The 19,227-nt window shown below is 40.9% G+C and overlaps 1 protein-coding gene across 11 annotated transcripts in view; it reads left to right on the forward strand.

Moving 5' to 3' along the window:
- Positions 1-19,227, forward strand: part of syngap1b (synaptic Ras GTPase activating protein 1b) — a 182,724-nt gene that overhangs the window by 137,247 nt on the left and 26,250 nt on the right. For 5 of the 11 annotated variants that reach the window (XM_084944328.1, XM_084944325.1, XM_084944327.1 and 2 more), the window contains 11 exons: positions 4,782-4,935; positions 5,277-5,375; positions 8,022-8,261; positions 9,815-10,150; positions 10,229-10,373; positions 13,304-13,448; positions 13,603-13,839; positions 14,209-14,410; positions 15,011-15,213; positions 16,338-16,539; positions 16,875-17,510. In XM_084944328.1, the coding sequence (XP_084800454.1) occupies positions 4,782-4,935; positions 5,277-5,375; positions 8,022-8,261; positions 9,815-10,150; positions 10,229-10,373; positions 13,304-13,448; positions 13,603-13,839; positions 14,209-14,410; positions 15,011-15,213; positions 16,338-16,539; positions 16,875-17,510 (2,599 nt within the window). The remainder of the gene's footprint in view (positions 1-4,781; positions 4,936-5,276; positions 5,376-8,021; positions 8,262-9,814; positions 10,151-10,228; positions 10,374-13,303; positions 13,449-13,602; positions 13,840-14,208; positions 14,411-15,010; positions 15,214-16,337; positions 16,540-16,874; positions 17,511-19,227) is intronic. The other 6 variants (XM_084944324.1, XM_084944323.1, XM_084944333.1 and 3 more) reach the window with 4 other exon arrangements.

Genomic DNA, 19,227 nt, shown 5'->3' on the forward strand with positions numbered 1-19,227 from the left:
GCCAAGGTGTGTTTCCACATGATTTATTCATTTGGGAAGCTTGTGGATGTCTATTATCCCCGGCTGACTTGAGAAGACTGAACGGACAAAAAAGTCAAGAGCGATGTGAAGTCGTGGTTGTTTGCCAAGGCCCTCGTGGCTGATCCATCGTCTTTCACAGCTCCTGGTTTGCTCTGAGTGTTTTCTGTCAGGGGTGCTGGTGAACATCTGCAGCTTTGTTCATTTGTATTCCTTTTTTTTTTTACCTTTGTTTATCCAGGGAGAGCTTGCTTTTCTTTTCAGCATGGATTGGATTTAATGCAGGCATAAATGTGCATCTGAGCTCCCAAACAGGCTCTAAAAGCTGCAACGATGCACATATTTGCACATAATTTTTGTATTCTTCCCACTAATTAAGCCAAACTTAACAGATCTTTCAGTCCACTCAGATTTTTCAGCGTAAGTACCCCATAGGATTACTCTGTGTAGTCGCAGAGGGTACTCTGTCTTGCAGAAAAATAAAGTTGTAATTTTTTTTTGTTTGTTTGTTTTTCTTAAAGCTGTTTTATATCTTTGAGGTTTCAAATTGTGGAGGTCTTCATCATTAGCATATCTTTAGCCTAAATAATGTAATGAAATAGCTTTTTTGTCTGCCAAAGAATTATAAACACAAATCTATTCAACATCAAAAACAGGAAACAGAAAAGAAGTCTTTGCACTACCGAAGCCACACCCTGTAAACTTTTTTATTAGTAATATTCATGATGTAGCACAAGGGATGTCTCTTTGTTTCACACTAGAATATCGCAGTTCTTAAATACCATGAAATTTTATCTCAAACATTATACCTCCCAATGATTTAATCTAATATCTTTGGAGACATGCTGCCTTTTTCTGTAGAACCATCATTAAGTTCTCTGTTAAGATGCAATAGACGCTGACATGACCCCCCATTACTTGTGCCAACATCTACCCTAAATATTTTCAGAATTGTCTGTACATATATGCATGTAGATGCTACTCTGGGGTGGGTGCTGGTCTGACTGTGGATTCTGATCCAGCCCTGCATAAAATACAAGAATTTTCTTTCAGTTTAAGTTTTAATGAAAGAAATGCTTCTAGAAAAGGACAAACACTTCTGTTGAAAGGTTGTTTTACAGTATTTTACAGTTTTTACCTATTACTGCATTTACTTAAGTACTTATTTATTACATATATATCAGGAGTGAGAAGCAAAATGTGCAATAACTGGTAAGTTTGTAGCTGATTTTGTAGTTGCAGTAGCATTAAGTGTTGTAAACCCTTGTCCAGACTCACCTATTTTTGTGTTTAAGCATAGACATCAGCACTGAGGAGAAGCAGTTACATGGCTCATCTGTAGCTTTAAGTTCAAATCAAAACTTGGCAGGACTGGTCAGCAACATTTACAAAAATTATGAGAGCAGTCCTTTCAGTTTTTACTGTTTACACTATTTTTTTATAGTAGAACATCACAAAAAGCAGCTGCAGAGTAGTAGAACATTTTTTAACATAATATTACTGGACTGTTGTGATTACAGTCAACACAAGATAAGTGTTTTGTTATGAAAATTTTCATTTTTAAACTTAAACAAGAATAAATGCAGTTGTAGCATATGTAACAAGCCAAAAATCCACAGAATATCTGTGCAAACTTCACTGAGTTATGACTATATTTAACTGGCAAGTGCATAGAGTTACACACATTAGAAGACCCAGTAAAAATATGGCAGTTGCAATATGCTGATGCATCTTTAAATAGCAGTAATCAGTGAAGCATCTACTGTATGTCTATATAATGTCTGTAAAGAAGCACTTCTCTTTAGAATACCTGCCTTCCTGCTCTTAAGAATCAGAAAAATAAATTAATAAATACATAATAAATGTTGTTTCATAGAAATGGGAGGCATACCTGGAAGAAAAAAGAGAGCCGTTGCTTAGGCTTAAGTTTTATTGCTAATAAGTAATTATGAGTCAAACAACCCAGTTTGACTATTAGCCTTCAGTTTGTATTTTGCCAGTGTTTGTTTGACCTTATTGATCAACAATCATTTTGTTTTATGTTCAGTTTAATAAAAGACAAAAGCAGCAAATTCAGTGAAATGGGTCTTGAGCTTAATTAGTATTTGAAATTGAAAAGTGGCTTCAGTTCAGTTGCTTTTCTTTGCAAAGTGGTTGTTGTCAGGTTTGTTCTCTTTTAGATCACTACAGCAAAGCTCAGCTCACCTTCCCAATGTCAGTATCCTTGTCCCTAGTCTTTCATCCCTGAGTTTTTTTCTCCAGGTGTGTAGTTCATCAGTTGTGATGCACTGACTATAATTTGCAAGGTGTCTGCATGCATGTGTGTGTGTGTTTCGTCTTTTATGTCTGTCCACTGAGACCTTGCATAGACCTCCTTTTTACCTCCATCGCTCCTCCTCTCATCTCAATCCCTTCATCCATCCCGACCCTTGCGCTTCCTCCTTTCCCTTTCTCTTTCATTCCTCTAATCCATACTCTCACTTTCTTCCTCTCCAAAGGATCCACTGTTTACATAATCAACATGATTTCCACTGAGAGGTCTTCTCCCTCCATCCCTGAGGCCTCAGCCCTTTCTCTCTCAGTCTTTCCTTCTCTCACATCCTCTCCTGACCTCCCCCACTCTTTCTCTCGTCTCTTCTATGGTACCCTCAATCTGACTCATTCCTTTGGGTCTATTTTTATCTCTCCCTCACTCTCTATGTTTCTCTCCCCCTCAGTCCCGTACATGCAATCACTGCTCTGTTGTGGAACGTTATGATTGAACATAGACAAAAACAGTTTGAGCCCAAACAGGGGAGAAGCCAAGAACCGGACGCAGAGCGCAGGATATACAGCTTCTTTTCTATCTTTCCTTTTTCCTAATCTACCGTCCCCCTTTCTTCTCTGAAGGGCTTCATCACACCTGACCATCTGTCCTGGCTATCTGGTTAGACTCACTGTGCCATCGTGTGTTTGTTTCAGTGGCTGTGTGGCTGTTTCCTGAGTTGGTCTGTGATTTTACCTGCTTCTCTACATGTGTGTGTGGGTGGGAGTAGGTGATGATGAATGGGCTTTAGCACAGACCTCCTTTGCTTGTTAGTGTGGGCTGTGAGCACATGTGTGTCAGGATTAATGATTTATTAAGAATGGTTTAATTGGTTATTTAAAATGTGTGTGTGCTGCATTTTACCACAGCTTCTTAAATCAGATATAGAAATTCAAACTTGGTCGTGTGTAGTTGCTCACTTAAGCATCTATTTACAGCACTGTGCAAAAGTCTTGAGTCTTGCTGAAATACGCAAGCTTTTAAATTATTACCTTTTTGGTGCAAAAATACAGTTTTATGCCTGTCAAACTGTGTTGGCATCTTTTAGAGCCTCAACTAAAGAAATGGTAAATGGCCTGTATTTGTATGGCTTTACACTACATTCAGTCATTCACACACTGGTGATGGCAGCTACATTGTAGCCACAGCTGCCCTGGGGCGCACTGACAGAGGCAAGGCTGCCGGACACTGGCGCCACCGGGCCCTCTGACCACCACCAGTAGGCAACGGGTGAAGTGTCTTGCCCAAGGACACGACGACAGAGACTGTCCGAGCCGGGGCTCGAACCAGCAACCTTCCGATTACAAGACAAACTGCCAACTCTTGGGAACAGATTATGTCCTTTTGAGACAGGCTGATAGTAACAAAGTGCCTAACTAAACAATTTAAAATTGTTGTTTTTTTGCTAGGTTAGCTGTTATGTGTAGGTGCCACAGTAGATCAGTGTTGAGAGGCGTATCAAAAATATCCTATTCTTCTAATTATGCTGTGTAAGAAAATGTTAAAGTGGCCACCTATATATGTAAACCATAGCATGATGATATATATTTGATATGATCTGCTGATAAGCAGTTGGGTGGGGCTGGTGCCTGTCCCAGCTATTAGTGGGGCAGAGGTGGGGTACATACCTGTCACAGGACTAGCGCACAAATGGGCTCGCTCAGAAGGTAGAGCAGGTCCCCTACTAATCCTGGTGGTTCGATCCCTGTCTGCTCCAGTCTCTGATGCATCCATCAGAATATGAATGTTAGACTGGAAGCACTTACATAGAATAAGTAATGTATGAATGGGAGAATGAGCCAAGTTGTACAAAAATGCTTTGGGTACTCAGTTATCTAACCAGCCATTCACACCTATCAGTAACCTGGCAAACATATATATGGGAGGAGGTTTAGAGCGAACCCACCCAGGTACAGGGAGACAATGCAAACTCCACACAGGAGGACCCCAGCTAGCCAGGACCACAGAAAAGGAGACTTTTCTGTGTGGAGTTTTCATGTTTGCATGGCTTCTTTTGGGGTACCCTGACTTCCTTCCACATACCAAGGACGTGTTAGGTTAATTTGTGATTCTAAATTGGCCACAGGTGAGCGTGAATGATTGTCTGTCTCTGTGTGATAGCCCTGCAACAGGCTGATGAACTGTACAGGGTGTGCGCCATCTCTCGTCCAATCACAGCTGGGATAAGCCCCAGTCCCCCTGTGACCCTGATAAATGATTAAGAGAATGGATGAATGTGTTGATAAGCTGCTTATTACCAGAATTATCAGTATGTTGTGCAGCACTCGTTTGGCTGTTTTTCAGTATGCAAGATAAAGATGAAAATGTGAAGCAACACATTTGGAGAATTAGCATACAAAAAGAAATCACCTGTAGTTTCTTGAATACTGAAGTCTAAGCGACCTTTAATAAAAGAGCCTCCTCACTCTCCTCACTCTCACGACTCTCGCTCTCCCAGGACCCGTTTGATGCAGAGCTTCAAAGAGTCCCACTCCCATGAGTCCCTGCTTTCTCCCAGCAGTGCCGCTGAGGCCCTGGACCTCACTCTGGACGAGGACGCTATCATCAAACCTGTGCACTCGAGCATCCTGGGACAGGAGTACTGCTTTGAGGTGAGAACTGAGCTGCTCAGCGGAGAGCCCACGGCACACTCGCACACAACCACAGAGTGTACAGAGCAGTAAATGACACTAAAACTGTTGTTTCCACCCTGACAAGTGAAAGTGATGTGCAATGCAAATAGGATTGCTTTTTTTCTTTTCTTTTTAAATGTGAAAATTAAAATAAGGACATTTAAATGAGCCTAAGTCCTCTCAGCTTTTCCATCACCTGTTCATTAGTGGAACATGACAGAGGTTGAGAGTGAATACAAGTCATTATTTTGGCGCTTTAGTTGCAGTCTCCATAGTGACTAATGGCTGTGGTTGTTGAATTTACCATTGGCTAACCTCAGGTGACTACGGCATCGGGAACCAAGTGCTTTGCGTGTCGCTCAGCTGCAGAGAGAGACAAATGGATCGAGAACCTGCAGAGAGCTGTCAAGCCCAACAAGGTGAGGGGAGAGAAAGGGATGCGGTAGAGGAAGAAAAAAGGATGATCCCTCTGTCTGTGTGTCTCTCTCTCTCCTCCCCGTCTCCCGTTGTTGTGTGTTTTCAATAAGAGCGCACCGCTTCATTTCTCTGTGTGAACTCCATCCTCGTGTCTGTGTGTGTGTCTGTGTTGAACAATTTAGTGGCTTCTACAAGCAAAATATTAAAGCTGCACAAGGTAATGTCGATGGTGGGAGGACCCAAAATGCTGTTTTGAAAAACCACAAATCAGGTAATGTGATAAGTAAATTGAACACAGCGGGTTGATGTTTACCTGCACAGCATGTCTGTGATACTTTGATAGGGAAGTAAAAGATTTAACGCTCGTGAGTCTAGGTCTTTTATTGTTGCTCTCTACAGACAATGGGCCTCATGCAAGAACCACAAGACAATTTGTGGCAGTAAAAATCTATGGGTAGTTTTTCTCAAGTGGTCCAGACTTGTTGTCAGAGCAAACCCCACTTGTTGGACCTGAAATCGGATTGTCTAATCATAAAATTATCATAAGTAAGACAGGCAACTTTCCCAAATTAATATTTGATTAAGACTATATCACTATTGCATCTATGGAGAACGTTGTCTACCTTTATTTTCCTTTGGAAAATATGAGCAGTGCAGGCAGACTTGCTAGTAAAAGTCAATTTTCGGGGCACTGGTCATGCTTAGTTGCTAAAATGGATGGAGCCTCATATTTTACTGTGGATGCTGCACTTTATCTATCTCCTCCTGATCTCAAAACATGTATTAACCACGACTGATTATGCTAATAATCATTTATTTTGTGAACCTGAAAAATTCAATTTAACTTTTATTTATATAGCGTCAAATCACAACAACAAGGCACTCTATATTGTAAGGTAAAACCCCACAAAATCAAATGACCCCCTATGAGCTAGCACTTGGCAACAGTGGGAATGAAAAACGTCCCTTTAAAAGGAAGAAACCTCCAGCAGAACCAGGCTCAGGGAGGAGCAGCCGTCTGTAAAGGAGGAAGACAGGACAACAGACACATTTATGAGGTTAAATCAAGCAATTTAAAATTTAACTGATTAATTAAATGCATGATGGTGTTTCAACATGAGGTTCATTTTCCATGTGCTTGTATCTGACACCAGTTTTTGCAGATGATATACTTGTATTTTTTAAACACTACAAGATGGTGTATTTTCATATGGAAAGTCGTTTCCAGTGTAGCTTTAAGGTACTATGATGTTATTTGCGTCTTCACAGCTTAAAAAAGACTTATCGCCCTTCATGTTCGCTCCATATATAATTAATATCCTAATTTTAATCCAAATTCCATCGTAAAGTAAAACTCTCCCATATTTCCCCTCAGTGTTATTAAAAGTGAGCAGACATGTGAGATACGCAGCTTAGATGGCAACCAGAGGCTAAAGGGTTATTAAGCGAGACTGAGATGAAACATCACCAGAGTTGAACGCCTCGTCCAGATGCTGCGGCCGCAGGGGTCCTGGCTGAGTCACGGAGCTCCAAGGACTCCAAACGGGCGCTTTCTCCAAAATCTCTCCTCCTCCTCCCCCAAAACAACACGCACTCTTCTTTTCAGACCAGATGCACCATAAGCGATAAGACTAACTGCAGAGAGAAGGATTATCATTATTCTTTGTAATTTTCTAGAGTTTTTTAATTCCTTTTTTCGGCCGTGATTGCTTGGTTTTCAGGAAAAAAAGTATTTATTCCACCTTAATATAGCATTCCACTAGTCTTTTGGTAATACAATTGAAATATACTGGCAAAAGGGAATGTGTAACATAATATCAAGGTGGAGGACTTGAGCGCATGCTGGCTCTGCTGCACTGTATGTGCACTAGCAAACTGAGCCACCAGATGCCCAGCACATTCAAACTCAGAGGTCTGGAATTAATTATGCCTTGTGTTTGGCGCTGGTTATCAAAGAGCATACAAATGGAGACGTTAGAGCTGTTGATCTTGATGATGCTCACGTATTTGGCCGTCTAAATTAGGACTTAAATAGTCTGAAGCAAACAGGGGGGCCATCAACAGTGGCATTTGAGCCCAATTGAAATGACTCCCAGTTACTGAAACATCATTCTGTAATCAACAGAGCACTCTCTCCTCCCATGGAGGATGTCAAATATAGCTGGGCTTTGTGATCATGATTAGGGAATGTAGCAGTCCATAGGAGCATTTTTAGTCCATTGTGTTTGCAGCACATGTGTATTGTGTCATTTGTGTTTTTTCTGTGTCTAAGGGGATTACTTTGTTTTATCCATAAAAAGAATCATTCTTCATTATTTTCTGTTCTCTTTCTCTTGTGTGTTTCTCATGCTGTTTTCTGTCTCTGTATCCAAGATGAGAGTTGAGAGCAATTTACCAAGTACAACCCACTATCATAGTAGCCAAACCACCATGTCACCAGCCATTTATTTCCTGTCATTTACTCTTTTCTCCTGCAGGCTGACCTGCTGTCGCCTTTTATTTGCACATACTCTCTCTGCTTCCACGTCTTTTTTTCTTTGCCGTCTGTCATGTTTCCTCCTGCATTGTATCATCTTGTCTTTGTAAAGCTTTTAAATGTTTTATCAGACATGCTTGACCTTGTTTGACCTGACTTTCTCTCCACACAGGACAACAGCCGGAGGGTGGACAATGTGCTCAAACTGTGGATCATAGAGGCCCGCGAGCTTCCAGCAAAGAAACGATACTACTGCGAACTATGTTTGGACGACATGCTGTATGCACGCACCACCAGCAAGCCCCGCACCGACACCGTTTTCTGGGGCGAGCACTTTGAATTCAACAACCTGCCAGCTGTCCGCAACCTACGCCTTCATCTATACAAGGAGACAGACAAGAAGAGACGCAAGGTGACACAGAGAACTGTAGGGTAGCATAAAGGTCTGAAAATGAGTCATTTATATTAACTTAAAGTTGTTGAAACAAATACAATTGAAATATCCTAAAGTTGAATTTTATCGACTTATTTTTTTATTTTCTTATTATCATACCTAGATCAACAACATTAATTATACTAGCTTTATTTATATAACATCATTAATAACAAAGCAAAATCAGGATAAACTAAATGCAATAGTTCTAACAGCAACAAGACAAAACAGGAAACAGAAATGAAAAATGTCAACGTAGATACTAATAAAAGAATAAAAGTCCTGAAAAGATACTAAATAAGACGAGTGAGGCAAAAAAACAACAACAAACAAACAAAACAAAGGATAAATAATACTAAAAATATAAATAAAATACATCGCATAAAGTGAAATCTGCAGGCCAGTGTTTTAGGACACAATTTAAAGGATTTCCCTGATCGTCTGAGCCGTACTTACTCAGGCAGGTTGTTCTAAAGTCAAAGAATCCCGACAGTCGCCTTTAGATTTCAGCCTCGACTTTGGAACAGCTCGAAGGACCTCCCTGAGGATCTAAGGCTATGAACTAGTTCAAATTGGGCCAACTGTTTTGCTGCATAGCTTGCGGACGCAGATGTGCTTTAATTGTGATCAGTAAATTCTTGAAATCAGTTGCAAAATGCACAAGAAGCCAGTGGAGAGAAGCCATGACCGTGTAACCAGTAGGGAACTTTCTGAGCTAGTTTCAGGGCAGAGTGACTTTTCGTGTATGCCCAAAAAGAGGGAGATGAAGCAGTCCAGCCATGAGAAAATAAATGCATGAATTGTGTGAGAGCATTGGTTTTATTTTTGAGATGCAGACAGATCTGAACAGCTGCTCTCGATGTGTGCTTCAAAGCTGAATCAAATGGTACTCCCAAATGTCTGTTAGAGGGCTTTACAATGGAAGGTTCGTAGGACTGAGACTGACATGTTATTTATGGAGCAGTCAGTGCTACAGAGGTGATACTGAAAAAGCAACTATGCTTTTAGGGTCAAGAGGTCTCCAGCAAGGTATATCTGTGTATCTGCTGCACAGTACTAAGAGCTGGTAGAAGCACATGATAGAAAATATAGCAGGACCTAAAACTGAACCTTGGGGTATACCACAGGTAAAGAGGTAATCACCTGTGGTGACAGGGTAGATTCTTTCTAAAAAGTAAAAGTGAAAACACTTCAATTTAAAAGATAAAGCAAATGCATGAGTAATACTGTGAGGTGTAACATTAGCACTTAAGAAGTAAGTGACTTAATACTGAGTCACAAAACCAGTCATTTTCATTTTCAGCTCAGTACAAGAGTAACGCTGCCACAGTAAAGCTCTAGCTTCAAACAGCACTCCGGGGATCCAGCGTTAGTCCTGCTGCTCATAATTAATTCATTGCTGAAGCTTAAAATGAACTTTTTTTGACATTTCCGACTTTCAGATTAGTTTTCTAAAATATTTCTCTGCAGAACTGAAAGAAACAATGTTTCTTTACCACAGCTAATGTTTGTTTTTGCTTTTCACGTCTAAGGAAAAGAGCACATACTTAGGACTCGTAAGCATCCCCATCTCAAGCATCACTGGACGTCAGTTTGTGGAGCAGTGGTACCCAGTCATCCAGCCCAGCGTTCTCACCAAGGGAGCTGGTGTCGGAGGAGGGAAGATCATCAATGCATCTCTACGCCTCAAATCCCGCTTTCAGACCATGAACATCCTGCCCATGGAGCTGTATAAGGAGTTTGCAGAGTATGTCACTAATAACTACCGCACCCTGTGTGCTGTGCTGGAGCCTGTGCTGAGTGTCAAGAGCAAAGAGGAAGTAGCCTGTGCTCTGGTGCATATACTTCAGAGCACAGGGAAAGCTAAGGTATGGGATCACTGAGTCCTCTACTTGACAAACACTATTTTAGGAGGAAAATAATAACTCGGTTCCCCTTTTCTCCAGGATTTTCTATCGGACATGGCAATGTGTGAGGTAGACAGATTCATCGACCGAGAACACCTTATCTTCAGAGAGAACACTCTGGCCACCAAAGCCATAGAAGAGTACCTCAAACTGATTGGACATAAGTACCTCAAGGATGCTATAGGTGAGTCGGAATAGTGTACAGAGCGTTTGCAGTGTTTGACTCAGTCGCTCCTGTGTTCAAACCAATTTAAAATTCAGCAGATCAACTTTTGAAAGTTGGGAAATAGCCAAACTTTTAATTAAAGGGGGGAAAAATCCTACTTAAGAGACCCAACTTTCTCTCAGCATGCCTTAGTGTTTTTGCTTGCAGAAGATAGTTTGGTTGGGTGTGGGGAATTTTATTATTTTTCAACTTATTCGTGGTACTCAAACTTGTGTCTTTTTTGCACTGCTGTGTGGATGATGATGTTGATGATATATTGAATTATGTGATTATCCGAGCTCAGCACAAGTCTGTTGGCGGTGAGATCAAGAAGCAGCTCTCCTCAAAAGGCGAGAAATACGACTTCCTGAGAGGAAGCAACGAGCTCGATATGTTGTTATCGTTAGCCTGGTTTCATTAATGAATGTTTGCTTGAGTTCATACGAAATCGAAAACTTATTTAACATAATTGTATTCAGCCATCATTATTCTGGATTGTAGGATGAACATGAAGACTTCAGTGTCTTATGGATAACTTGAGCTTCATGGCAGTGGCCATTTGGTTTTTAACAGGCTAAAAGTGATCATATTTAGATAAGAGGGTGGAATAAAGTGATCAGTGTACACCAGCTGGCTTCATTATCAGGATGTACTTTGAAATAATAATAAGTATCTTACAAATAAAATACTATCATTTCATTCAATAATGCTACAGACACCTTAAATGGGCGATTAATACAATAAATAACACAGTCCATCTAATATTTCATAACTTTAAGCCCTAATTAAACTTAAACTTTATCAAATTTAAAAAGGTGGGTAAAAAAACAGCATAAAATAAAAGTTAAATAAAGGTAAGGTACCTCCAAGTAAACAATGATATACAGGGAGTGCAGAATTATTAGGCAAGTTGTATTTTTGAGGAATAATTTTATTATTGAACAACAACCATGTTCTCAATGAACCCAAAAAACTCATTAATATCAAAGCTGAATGTTTTTGGAAGTAGTTTTTAGTTTGTTTTTAGTTTTAGCTATTTTAGGGGGATATCTGTGTGTGCAGGTGACTATTACTGTGCATAATTATTAGGCAACTTAACAAAAAACAAATATATACCCATTTCAATGATTTATTTTTACCAGTGAAACCAATATAACATCTCCACATTCACAAATATACATTTCTGACATTCAAAAACAAAACAAAAACAAATCAGCGACCAATATAGCCACCTTTCTTTGCAAGGACACTCAAAAGCCTGCCATCCATGGATTCTGTCAGTGTTTTGATCTGTTCACCATCAACATTGCGTGCAGCAGCAACCACAGCCTCCCAGACACTGTTCAGAGAGGTGTACTGTTTTCCCTCCTTGTAAATCTCACATTTGATGATGGACCACAGGTTCTCAATGGGGTTCAGATCAGGTGAACAAGGAGGCCATGTCATTAGTTTTTCTTCTTTTATACCCTTTCTTGCCAGCCACGCTGTGGAGTACTTGGACGCGTGTGATGGAGCATTGTCCTGCATGAAAATCATGTTTTTCTTGAAGGATGCAGACTTCTTCCTGTACCACTGCTTGAAGAAGGTGTCTTCCAGAAACTGGCAGTAGGACTGGGAGTTGAGCTTGACTCCATCCTCAACCTGAAAAGGCCCCACAAGCTCATCTTTGATGATACCAGCCCAAACCAGTACTCCACCTCCACCTTGCTGGCGTCTGAGTCGGACTGGAGCTCTCTGCCCTTTACCAATCCAGCCACGGGCCCATCCATCTGGCCCATCAAGACTCACTCTCATTTCATCAGTCCATAAAACCTTAGAAAAATCAGTCTTGAGATATTTCTTGGCCCAGTCTTGACGTTTCAGCTTGTGTGTCTTGTTCAGTGGTGGTCGTCTTTCAGCCTTTCTTACCTTGGCCATGTCTCTGAGTATTGCACACCTTGTGCTTTTGGGCACTCCAGTGATGTTGCAGCTCTGAAATATGGCCAAACTGGTGGCAAGTGGCATCTTGGCAGCTGCACGCTTGACTTTTCTCAGTTCATGGGCAGTTATTTTGCGCCTTGGTTTTTCCACACGCTTCTTGCGACCCTGTTGACTATTTTGAATGAAACGCTTGATTGTTCGATGATCACGCTTCAGAAGCTTTGCAATTTTGAGACTGCTGCATCCCTCTGCAAGATATCTCACTATTTTTGACTTTTCTGAGCCTGTCAAGTCCTTCTTTTGACCCATTTTGCCAAAGGAAAGGACGTTGCCTAATAATTATGCACACCTGATATAGGGTGTTGATGTCATTAGACCACACCCCTTCTCATTACAGAGATGCACATCACCTAATATGCTTAATTGGTAGTAGGCTTTCGAGCCTATACAGCTTGGAGTAAGACAACATGCATGAAGAGGATGATGTGGACAAAATACTAATTTGCCTAATAATTCTGCACTCCCTGTATAGGATAACATAAACAGTTTCTCAGTTGTTTCTCAGTAAAGTTTTCTCTTAATTTTCTAACACTGAGTGCATTTAATGCTTTGGTGTTCATAAAGGTAGTGCATAGGAGTGTAGAGGGACACACAGTTTCTCCATAGATTTCCAGTAAGTGCTAAGTGCTCGTAATAATAATACTACAGTGCAGTGAATTCTGCTCAGCAGTCCATTTCTGAGAATTGATTTCTATATGCTATATTGGTATGAAAATACTTTGAGCTAAAAGTAACAACTACTGTTGTAATTTGCTGTTGGCCAATAAGACAGCTCCTCACCTACGACTACTTAAACAGCATAGTGTGGTAGTGTGGCAATGCTGGGTTTGTTGTCTCATAATTGATTTCTTTCATATTAATCTTGTTGTGGATGTTGTTTTCTTTATTAATAACACTGAAACTTGTTGCTAATGAAATGTAACTTGCAGGGGAGTTCATAAGGGCCTTGTATGAGTCAGAAGAAAATTGTGAAGTTGACCCCATGAGAATACCACCCTCTGTATTACCAGACCACCAAGCCAATCTTCGAATGTGCTGTGAATTGGCACTCTGCAAGATTGTTAATTCCCATTGGTGAGTAGTTAATAATGCAAAAAAGCAACTCCTTTACTAGACTGTGTTTATTTCTCTTCGCTATAATAAAGATAGATGAGGCTTTTAAACAGCTTCTCGGTGGAATATCTAAATGTACCTAGTTTGTCTTGAAACCTTTTATGTTGCTTTGTAGTGTGTTCCCTCGAGAGCTGAAGGAAGTCTTTGCCTCCTGGCGAGTGCGCTGTGCTGAGAGGGGTCGAGAAGACATCGCTGACCGCCTCATCAGCGGTTCTCTTTTCCTGCGCTTCCTGTGTCCTGCTATCATGTCGCCATCGCTTTTCAACCTCACCCAGGAGTATCCAGATGAGCAGACATCACGCACACTCACCCTCATCGCTAAAGTAGTGCAAAACCTGGCTAACTTCTCCAAGTCAGTTTTATTTCATTTCATTCATATATTTAGCTTTATGAAAATAATTCAGGTTTTTTTATCCATGTATTTAGGGAAGGAAAAAAGCTGACCATCAATGACAAAAACAAATAAATAAATGAATTTATGCATTTAATTGTTTGATTTTTCTTCTTTACAGTGCCCAAAACTATTAAAAAATTTGAGCTTTAATACAAAAACAGTTGAAATTAATGACATTTATTTGAAAAATCTATTATTAAATCAAAGATTATGAGTGTAGCTAGAATTTAATTTCCCTGCTAAAATATTTTTCAGTTCTTTTTCTACCACTTTCCCTGTCACACACATATGTCCTCCCCGCCCTGTTCTGTCTGTTCCCACCTGCAGGTTTGGAAGCAAAGAGGAGTACATGTGTTTCATGAATGAGTTTTTAGAAATGGAGTGGGGCTCCATGCAGCAGTTCCTCTTCGAGATCTCCAACCTGGACAGTGTCAGCAATGCAGGCGCTTTTGAGGGCTACATCGACCTGGGCAGGGAGCTGTCTATACTGCACAGTCTCCTCTGGGAGGTCATGGCTCAACTCAGCAAGGTAAACACAAAGCATCATATCTGTTGTTATAAACTGCAACCATACTGGTAAAAATCAAATGATATGTCAAAAAAATCCACAGTGGGTTATTTATCGCTTTACAGTATCCTGAATTTAACCTACTATAGTCATCAAAGTAGTCGTTTCATATGTAATAATACTGCTGCATTCCTAATCATGCTGCTCTGGAACTGGAAAACAACATTGTGCTTTCTCACATGCAAGTGAAATAATGTCATAAAATAAGTGAAGTAAAACTAAAAACTAAACATAATTACAGTTTAAATTGAATTGCCAGAGTTCAGTTGATAACATTCTGATAACACAGTACATCGCTTACATTGTGCAGCCAGACTAAGCCGTGCTGAGGTTCGATGTGTAATTTCAGGACTCTGTTTTAAAAGCTGCATCTAAAAAGAATGTCTTGTTGTTCTCTCACCTCAAATGTTTCACAAAATCAGACTCCATGTGATTACATTTCCAGTGCGTGGTGAATGAAGATGGACGTACTGAAAAACACTTACATTAGATTACACAAAAATGTTTTTAATGAATATGTAGCTAAAGTGCCATTTCTTTTTGTTTTCCCTCCAACCACAGGATGCCATCATCAAACTGGGTCCTTTGCCTCGTCTCCTGAATGACATCAGCATGGCCTTGCGTAACCCACACCTCCAGAGGCAGCCCAGCCATCAGACAGACAGAGAGCCCGGGAGACAGTCGGACAGGCTGCTGTCACGGCCCAGCTTCAGCAGGGGCATCTCATCTGAGTTCCAAAATCTCATGATGAGGGATCTTAATAGGTAGGGACATTTAAGACTTTAAACAGTTTCAAACGCTGAAACCTGAGTTGTTTTCACAGAGTGTCAAGAGAATAAAATCCAGAAGATGTTCTTTTTAAGTGATGCAGTTTCCCACTACTGGAAATACTTTTGCAAAGGACATCCATCATCTGACTGCATCTTACATTTGCCTTCTTGTGGTTACCATTGCCAAGTAAAGTCTAGGAAAGTTTGGGGCTGCAGTGCATATTTGAAAAAGTCTTTCAACAAATGCTTCTTTTCTCATTGTTGTGCAGTAGTAGGTAAAAATACTACGGGAGATGTGGCTCTTTTTTCTGCACTACATTTATGTAACAGCTGGAGATTTGTTTTTTTTAGCTAATTTTTTTCAATGAAAAAGCTGTGTCATTATTTAAAAATGCAGAGCGCTGCTTAAGAAAATTGGCCTTGAACCTTTTTGCATGCAGCCTTGTTTTTTCTGTCTAGCGCCACATGGCAACTTTCGGTTGCCTAGATCTCCTCGGAGAGACATCTTACTAAGGTTTCATTTAAATAACATTTTAAGGTAACAACTTCCAACAAAATTTTTCCAAAAGCCTAAAATTAGAGGAAGAAAATACAGATTTTTGCAGCAGAACTTTCCCCTACCCTCTTACTCATAATTGTAATCAGATTAATCCACTTCAGATTGTTCCAGTGACTCTATAGAGGGGATTTCAGCTTTATGTTCAGAACCACTGAACTTATCTTAACACTGCATAAAACTGGGTAAAAATAGTCAGCATGACTAGGGCAAGATGGAGAAGATATTTAATTCATGTTTATGTAATTGTGGCAGCTTACATATGTTCAAGGACCTTCTCGCCCTTTCCACACACCGCACATTTTCTTGTTACATTGAATTTAGTTATAGATAAAAGCCTGATAGAGTGATACATCCTAGTTTAATAACAGAGGAAGCATTCAGTCTTGATTTTAACCAACTGAAGAAACAATTCAGATGCTTCTTCCAGCGCTGTTGTATTTAGCTTTCAACTTGCAATCATAATAATATAGTAATATAGTGTCTAAATAAACTGTTCATAGGGGAAGAGTGTAGAGTTTGTTAGACTCGGGCCTCACCTCCTGTTTCTGCTGTTCTCCAGCTCTATAGATATCACCCGTTTGCCTTCCCCTACATCCACCGGAGGGGTCATGCCATCTCGTACCCAGATGAGTTTTCAGGACCGTGACCATCCTCATCGAGCATCCTCCAAAGACATGTTTTACGTATCACGCCCTCCCCTGGCCCGATCCAGCCCAGCGTACTGCACGAGCAGCTCGGATATCACAGAACCTGATCCTAAGGTGAGTTTTACCACACTGACTCGGGGAATCACCATCCCATCCGCTAGGTTTACCTTTATCAAGGTGAGATTAGTATGACGTGCATGTTGGTCATACTGTAAGAATCTGCCATCGTGTGATCGAGGCTCTAGTATATCATGACATCTGCTTTTTTCCCACTGATTCACCACGCAACTCATCCTAGCGGTATTTCCTGGGAAATACTTTGATGCATTCCGATAACCAGGCAGGCCTCGCGGTAAAAACACCCGCACCACCCTCACCCATCATCCGTGGCCACCTAACATAAGCAATAACAGGGGGCACACTAGCCTCTCATATCCCTTATTATTTAGGTGCTCAGTGTCAATAAAAGCGTATCTATGATGGACCTCCAGGATTCCCGAATGAACAGCGTGTCTAACCTGCAGTCGGTGGACATGCTCAACTCCTCCCAGGCCTCCATCGCCGGTATGGGCAGCTTCGGCGGGCTGAGCAGCGGAGGCGGTGGCGGCCTGGGGTCGGGCCTGAGCAGCCAGCTGCGGGCCGGTGGGAGGTTGTCAGCTGGCTCTGGCGGCTCCAGCATGTCCGGTGGCCTCCGGCTGAGCCAGCTGAGCCAGATGGGCACCACCACCGACTCGCTATCCCAGCAGCAGCAACAGCAGGCCGCCGCCATGCGCTACCCGCTTTCCTTCCAGAATCCCCTCTTTCATCTGGCGACTGCTGATGGGCCTCAACAGCAACAGCTCCATCACCAGCACAGCCGGGCTCAACCCCCCGCACCCCTTCTCCTGGCCCCAGAGCCCGAACCCTCTCACCAGTCCTACATCCCACAGTTCGCCCATGGAGGGTTCTCTCGCAGTGAGGATCTGTCCACCCTCAGGACCAGGGACGGTCACCTGGGACAACCCAGCATCATCCACTCACATAGCTACAGTGACGACTACAGCAGGGCTGACTATGGACGCAGGCAGATGTCCATGCATATGCAGGTAAATGGACTCTCACTGTATTTCTGTAATGTCATAAATTCGCTATGTAATAATGTTTACATGTGAAATGGTATTACTATAGATGTTGAATTAGTATTTTCATTATGCACAAAGGATAAAAAAGGAACAATGTTATAGACATTGATTAAAAAAATATAATCACAGTCTCATACCCTGAGCTTCAGTTTTTTTGTACAAACCAGACTAAAAAATCCCAAAATGCTCTAAAATAAACACCAAAGATTTTCTAACTTGAAAACAGTAAATTATGAATCATTGATAATTAAATTGGTTCCAGAAGATTGTTTAATTCCACTCTAATCAATTTGTTGTGAAAGTCCTTCAGTGAGTATGCTTCATACCTCTTTTGCTCTGAAGCAGTGCCAGTGCTTTCTCTAGAACCTGATAAAAAAGACTGGAACCATAAAATTGCTGAGCCCAGCCCAGTGGCTGGGAGAGGCTACTGCAGAAAATTCAGTGATGATTCAAAAATGCGGCTGTGATTTTCTCCTGGAATGTAGTAGATATGTAATTATTCACATGTTAAGCAAAATGTGGGCCGGTTTATAAAACGCAGATCAACGTAGCCACCGTGATGTCACCGATAGATTTGCAATATTCTGTTTTCATCTTAGCAAGCTTAGCATTTTGGGAACAGACATCACATGAACTTCATGTTTTGATCAGTAAGACATGAAACTATCAACTAGGCCCAAAAACTTTTGAACACGTTTACTGAAACCCTCAAAAATTGGGCCTTTCTTTGACAGTGGAGCCGAGCTTTAAGAGTCAATCACCAAAAAGATCTCTTTATTCCAACATTTATTAGGAATATATAATATATATTAATTGATAATATATAATTCTAATTCTGAGGATTTGCAGTTTTTCTTTGTCTAGTGTGCTGATAACACACTTTTTTTAGGGATGAGCTTAAGACATGACGCCATCATAAGAAGTCATGACAAAGTCTTCTTGTCACAAAGTCACAAGTCTTTGTGAATGTTTATGATTGTTGTCATTAAGTGTCACGATGTCATTTTTATTACAAAGTTACATTGATTGATATGTCTTTGTGATGACAGCTTGACATTAACCAGGACAACGTAAACCTGTCATAAACATGGCGTACCGGGTCAAACTTGAAAAAGTGTCTCACTTTTTGCATTACATCACATTACATTACATCACACATCACACTGCAGGAGCACCAATGTAAAAGCCAAAACACAACAAGTTGCCTGTCAGAAAAGCTGAATCAAACTAGAATGCCATGCAAGCCTCATCCAGCAAGGGGCTGCATTGGTTCTGTCAATTCCCAGTTTTATCCAATCTAGGAAGCTAAGCAGAATCAGGCCTGGTTAGTACTTGGATCCTTGAGTGTCTGGTGCTGATACCAGGTGCTGTAAGCTGGAATTTGATTGGGTAAAGTGCGTTGTCCTTTTATTGGAGGGTTAGTGGATGAATCTTCAGCCCACCTGGTCTGTATGTCTAAGGGTGCTTGAGCAAGATACTGAGCTAGAATAAAGCACTGGAGCTAACTGAAGATTTAGATGGGCCCTTGGAGTAGTCAGTAGAATTAGTAAAGCAATGCAATTAATTTAAATTCAATTCAACTTGTTTTATATAGCCCCAAATTACAACAACAGTCACCTCAAGGTGCGTAATATTGTAAGGTAAAGTGCTTCATTCACTGCTTCACAGTGAATGGGTTAAA

The sequence above is a fragment of the Perissodus microlepis genome, chromosome 11, assembly GCF_051167445.1.
Source record: "Perissodus microlepis isolate ML-2025 ecotype Zambia chromosome 11, ASM5116744v1, whole genome shotgun sequence".
NCBI classification, from domain to species: Eukaryota; Metazoa; Chordata; class Actinopteri; order Cichliformes; family Cichlidae; genus Perissodus; species Perissodus microlepis.